This window comes from Lactuca sativa, chromosome 7 (assembly GCF_002870075.4).
Source record: "Lactuca sativa cultivar Salinas chromosome 7, Lsat_Salinas_v11, whole genome shotgun sequence".
NCBI classification, from domain to species: domain Eukaryota; kingdom Viridiplantae; phylum Streptophyta; class Magnoliopsida; order Asterales; family Asteraceae; genus Lactuca; species Lactuca sativa.
This window is the reverse complement of record NC_056629.2, coordinates 31,595,013-31,601,012: the sequence shown is the minus strand read 5'-3', so window position 1 is coordinate 31,601,012 and position 6,000 is coordinate 31,595,013. Positions and strand designations below refer to the sequence as shown.

At 37.9% G+C, this 6,000-nt stretch overlaps 1 protein-coding gene across 1 annotated transcript; it reads left to right on the top strand.

The window, feature by feature from the left end:
• Positions 1-4,003: 4,003 nt before the first annotated feature.
• On the top strand, positions 4,004-5,186 carry LOC111884669 (ras-related protein RABA1f). Its single transcript, XM_023880970.2, has 2 exons — positions 4,004-4,221; positions 4,439-5,186. The coding sequence occupies exons 1-2, from the start codon at positions 4,004-4,006 to the stop codon at positions 4,869-4,871; spliced, it is 651 nt and encodes a 216-aa protein (XP_023736738.1). The 3' UTR covers positions 4,872-5,186.
• The last annotated feature ends 814 nt before the right edge of the window (positions 5,187-6,000 follow it).

The following is a 6,000-nucleotide window of genomic DNA, read 5'->3' as shown; positions in this document are numbered from 1 at the left end:
CACCCCCCCCCCCCCCCTAAAATGCGATAGGTTGGAAGAACATAACCCCATTGTAGGGAACAACGTCTTGATCCATCGGACAACCACCCATCCTCAGGTTGCAATCCTCGGGTCGATCATCACATTTATTTTATTCATGAGTCTCACGACTCGAACTGGCACTACTCAGAACAAGGTCTTTGATACTTTAAAACTAACTAAATCATACACATATATACCCTTCATATCCAAACTTCCACGACCTTAGGGCCCAAATAAATATCAATCTCGTCTTCATTCTGAAGAACCATAACCAACGGTCAGTCGGATACGAAATTACTGCAACGAATCATGGTATCAAACCATGCTATCTACCCTCAACCATATCCTTAGAATCCCCATAACTTTCCTTGATTCGAGTACAGATCATGTGCTTCCAGTAGTATGAGACCAGTACTACCTTCCACACCTATCCGTACATTCCTCAAGAATCATCTTGGATTCTCTATGTCACCTCCTAATGACCATTCTCATAGATCTTCGTACATAATTCCTAACCACTAGGCCCAAGCGACTTGGACATGTATATATCCTATATCCACTCTCATAAGAGTAACTAACAATTCCTTACTTGTTGTCTTACTAACAACACCACTCGCTCATGAAACTTCCACTAACCATGTAGTCGCCTTGTGTATGCTAATTTAACACTGGATTCGATAGACAGTCGAATAATTGATTCTACCTAAGTCCACACCCAGACAAGGAATAGGAAATAAGGCTAAATCAAACATTCTCAGGCTATCAAATCTTATATATGTACAACCATGATGCATAAACTAAACAACTATAGTCATAATGTCAGTTTCAAATAACATACCAAGAAATCCCCTAGGCTATCAGGCATCATAAACCAGGCAATTCTATCATATAATTCTTGAAGACCCCTAGCCTATAATCTAGCATGCATTTCTAACATATCATCAATATATATAGAACAAGTGTGAGTATCTTGGGGAATAACTTTCCTTGGGCCCCGACCGATTGTACACATTACACCATCTTCGTTGATCATTTAAAAATTTAATTATGAAAAATATTTTGCAGATCCATAGTTTGAGTCTGGAATCACACAAATGTTCTTCCAATTCTCTCAAAGTAGGGCTCTGATACCAACTTTTAACATCCTAGAAATCATGATAAAGAATTTTCATTTTTGTAAACCATTTCCAAAAACCATAAAAAAGTAAACAATTGTTTTCAAAACAAATCCATAGAGTCATAGTATCAAACATCTCTCAAAACATAAATCAGCAGGAAGATGTGTACAATCATGCATTCTCCTTGCCCTAATTGATGTTCCAAAAACCATGAAACCAACAACTGTAAGCCAAAGCTTAGTGAGTTCCCCTAAAATACCCCATACAATAATACATATATAACGCATGCACCCCGGGCCCGAAGCATAAGACTAAATTGCCCCCTAGCCCGCAACATGAGATTGGATTGCCCTTCCCCGACCTACAACCCATGTTAGGCTTGCTCCCGAGCCAACAACATAAGACTGGATTTCCCTCCCCAGTCCTCAGTTTATGATTGGCTTGCTCCCGATCCCACAACATAAGACTGGAATGCCCTTCTCGGACCTCATCTTATGCATAACTTCCTCTCAGGTTTGTTGGCGTGCAGCACAAACCAGTACGTCTCAATCCAACCTCACTATGTCGACATATGCAAACAGATAAAGAATAACCAACAATATAGGTAATCATACAAATATACCAATCTAACAGACCGTTATAGCATATCAACATACTATACACAAGGATAAATAACATAATCTAGTGGACCGACATTGGTGTCTTCCACCCACGAGTACAGTGAGGAAAACTCACCTCAGTCCGTCGACAAGATGGACTACACACCCAAGTTGACGATATCAGTCCCTCACGTTAAACACATAATAAAACGCTAATTAATAATTAAGGTAATAATTAGACCTCGGAGAGTGTGGGTTCATAACTAATCCTCCTTGGGCAAAAGACCATTTTGCGTTCCCATACTAAGTCCTAACATAGTTGACCAAAATTCAAACCGGTCAAAAATTCATTGGTTAACACTCAGTTGACTTACGTCTTGCATAACTAATCTATGCCTAGCGTAGAACTACGCCATGCGTATAGAGGCTATGCCCTACGTAGAGTCCCTAATCCCAAAAACTTCTATTAAGCTCTTAATACAGCAAACCAAAATCTTAAACTCTCAGATATGATCTGTTTCTGACTTTATCCCTTTGCATGTACAAGATGATCACACAACCACACTCTAAGTCCAAGATGACACCTTTTGCTCAAGAGCTCATGCATGGATGGATGAGAGTGTCCAAGCTCTCATTTTTATGAATCTATAACCTCAAAACATAAGAAGGAGGCATTCAAATGGTGTGGATTAATCCATACTCACAAGGACCAAGGTTAAGGGACAAAAGCATAAAAACCCATGACCTAATTAGATCTTACAAAAGGAACATCATGATGCAAGCTTTATACATTCTAGAGATAGGCGATGAAGTGCAAAGTCTGGATCTACAAAGCTTGGAGCTCATACTTGCTTCTCTAATAGACTCCTTCTTCAAGAATGCACACAAAAATCACACTAGTACTTTCAAAACTCACAATTAGTGAATAGGGTTTGAAAGGAACGATATGAGTTGATGGAGGCTGGTAATGGGAAGGGTTCCAAGAAGTTAGAGTTTTTAAATAGGGCTCAAAGCCTTAGTATTGGGGTTTTAGTCAGCATTGCCTACAACATGTGTAGCAAAATCTACGCCATGCGTAGATTGTTAAAATCACATTCCTCATTCAGCATCTACGCCCTGGGTGGGGCAAAACACCCAACTTCCAATTCAACTTTAAACAGCCATAACTTCTTCGTTACTCTGTTTTCGACGTTTTTTATATGCATATAAAGGTATTGAAGCGCCCCATAATTCTATCTAGTTAATTTTGGCTTAATACATATCAAACTAAAACCATAACCCATGCAAGAAGCCCGGGATATAACTTTTCCCATTTTACCATTTGGTTCCAACATTCAAATCAAGGGTTTTATATATCGTAACCAATATTATCAACCTTCAATAAGGTCTAAACTTTACTTCCCCAGGGCCCCAAAGTCTTTACTTGATCGAATTACGGCCTACGAATCCTGAATTAAGAAATACCTGAAACAGGGTGTTACATTCACTTACCCTAGGTGTCTAATTCCCGAGTTTTAGCAAAGAAAAGAAAAGAAGGGGGAGGAAAGTAATGAGGGAAAAAAGGAGAAAAGAAAGGAAAATAAATTTATATTTTGTGTTCCCGAGTTAGAGATGAGCGAAAAAGAAAAATGAAACATTTTATTAATTTCTCTCAAAATCTCTCCAAATTAGAAGAAAAGTTAGGAGGGAAAATGATTTTTACGTTTCATTTACTTCCTTCTTTTAATGAAAACCAAGAACACAAATCTTTTTTATTTTCATCTCACTTTTATCTATCTCTTTTCTTTTCACCCGTTAAGTTGAACTCAAGAACAGTGTAATACTTCTGATCCTCAAGATCTTATTGACCTCTCCATGTAAATATGTAATATGTTGCTCTCTAGTGCCTTACTATAGGGTTCCTTTAAAGAATTTTGTTTAAAATTAATTAATTAATTGGTTGTCACGAATTTTTGTGGTTTTCCCATATAATTTTGTTTTTTAACCCATCCTACGTACTTATGCATGTTTCATATGCCTTAAATAGCCGCAGATCATTGCATACAATGTTTGGATTAGGCGATTAGGATTCCTTATATGGTCCGCTGTACCATGCCAATATTTTATTACACACAAACTCTATTTTGACCTCTCTTTTTCCCTAAATTTCTGAAGCCTGTAACAGCAACCCAAATCGCCTCATGTGTTCCATTCATCTTCATCTCTCTGAACATGGTTTCTCTATCTCAACCATAAACACAAATCTGTGCACAGAGGGAAAGAGAAATGGCATCGTATACAGACGACGATTATGATTACTTGTATAAGGTAGTTTTAATCGGCGATTCAGGTGTAGGTAAATCTAACCTTTTGTCACGTTTCTCCAAGAATGAATTCAGCCTTGATTCCAAGTCCACGATTGGGGTCGAATTCGCGACTCGTAGCATCCGTGTTGAAGACAAAACTATCAAGGGGCAAATATGGGACACTGCTGGACAAGAAAGGTATTAATAATATCTTTCATAATAAAGATTGTTCGAACCCATGAAAAAAACTTTGTGTTCGTGTTTTTCATGTTAATGAATCAACAAATTGTCGTGGGTCCGGTTTTCTTTCATGAAACATGAAATATCTTTTGCTAAAGTTGTTAACTTTTTAAAGAATTTAGCATGCATCGATTGAAACAACGTTATCACGGTGTTGATTTTTGTTACGTTTCAGATACCGAGCCATCACGAGTGCTTACTATAGAGGAACAGTGGGTGCACTGATCGTATACGACATTACCCGAAAGGTAACATTTGATAACATCGAGCGATGGTTAAAGGAACTCCGAGAACACACAGACCAAAACATTGTCATCATGCTCGTAGGAAACAAGGCCGATCTCGGACACTTAAGGGCTGTGACAACAGATGAGGCCAAGGCTTTTTCCGAAAGAGAGAACGTCTTCTTCATGGAAACATCAGCTCTCGAGTCACTGAACGTTGAGAAAGCTTTCACCGAAGTGCTTACCCAGATTTATCGTGTTATGAGCCGGAAGGCCCTTGGCATCGCTAACGAGCCATCGGTTGTACTTAAAGGGCAGACAATAAATATTGGCGATAAAGATGACGTGTCTGCTGTGAAGAAAGCCAAGTGTTGCTCTAGGTAATATATATAAAAACACATCTACTCTCAAGAAAGCTAGGTGTTGCAAAGACTGAAAGAACATATCTTTATATCTATTGATCGATGATTTCGGGTGAAGAATACTACGTTTTTGGGCACCTTGCCACCTTGTACAATGAATAGTAGGAAATATGTCGTTTGCGATGCTAAAGAAGTGGCAATAGAATCTTATTTAAGCACCTTTGATCGATTTTTGCCACAACAACAATTTCGACGAACTTGGAATCGCAAGAGAAAGAGTCAACGACGGAAACTACCGCAGTGTGTTTCTTTTTTGGGCGGATTTTGCAACGCGACTCCTTTTGCAATGGACATTGACCATTTTCTCTTTTTTGGTTTTTAGGACCGATTCAGGGCCTCTATTTGTGTATAGTTTTTTTTTTTTTGTTCATGTATTAGAGAATAGTTATCTAAATTAGTCTAGGGATATATAGCTTTTTTACTTTCATCAATATTTGATAATTTGATTCTTCTTCAATGTATATAGAGAAGTTGTGATGCCAATGTGGGATTAAGCTATCTGGTAGATGTAGAAGGCTATTAGATTGAAGGACTCAAGTTTAAACACAGATATAGTCAGAATTAACTATAACTTGATGAGTTTAACTTCTAACCACTAACCAACCGGAAAAAAAACGTCATTAATTGTAGATACTCAATGTCAACAATTGTCACTATAAGACCATCATTAATTGTAGATACTCAATGTCAACAATTGTCACTATAAGACCATCATATATACATACCATGCAAGTAGCATGGGATGGATTGTGTTCCCGTAGGCCGCATAAACACTACCCTATGTGGTGTGGTATGTGTTGTGGTTGTGATGAGAATAACTTTGGCTATGCGCTTTTGAGAGAGAGAGAGAGAGAGAGAGAGAGAGAGAGAGAGAGAGAGAGATGGCTTGCATCCACGTAGACACGTAAACACTGCCTCGCCTCATGTGGTGTGGAATAACTCTGGTTATCCGTTTTCTTTTAAAATAGATATTTCAATTTTACTTATAAATACTAGTTAATTATCATATACATTTCTACCCTACAAACATCTATTTATTTTTATACTCTATAATCCATATTCTTTATAATTTTTTCTCCTGTAATTTAAAT

Coding starts and splice junctions, on each gene's coding strand:
- LOC111884669 (XM_023880970.2), top strand. CDS start 4,004: ATGGCATCGTATACAGACGACGATTATGATTACTTGTATAAGGTAGTT. Junction 4,222..4,438: donor GACACTGCTGGACAAGAAAG/GTATTAATAATA, acceptor GTTACGTTTCAG/ATACCGAGCCATCACGAGTG.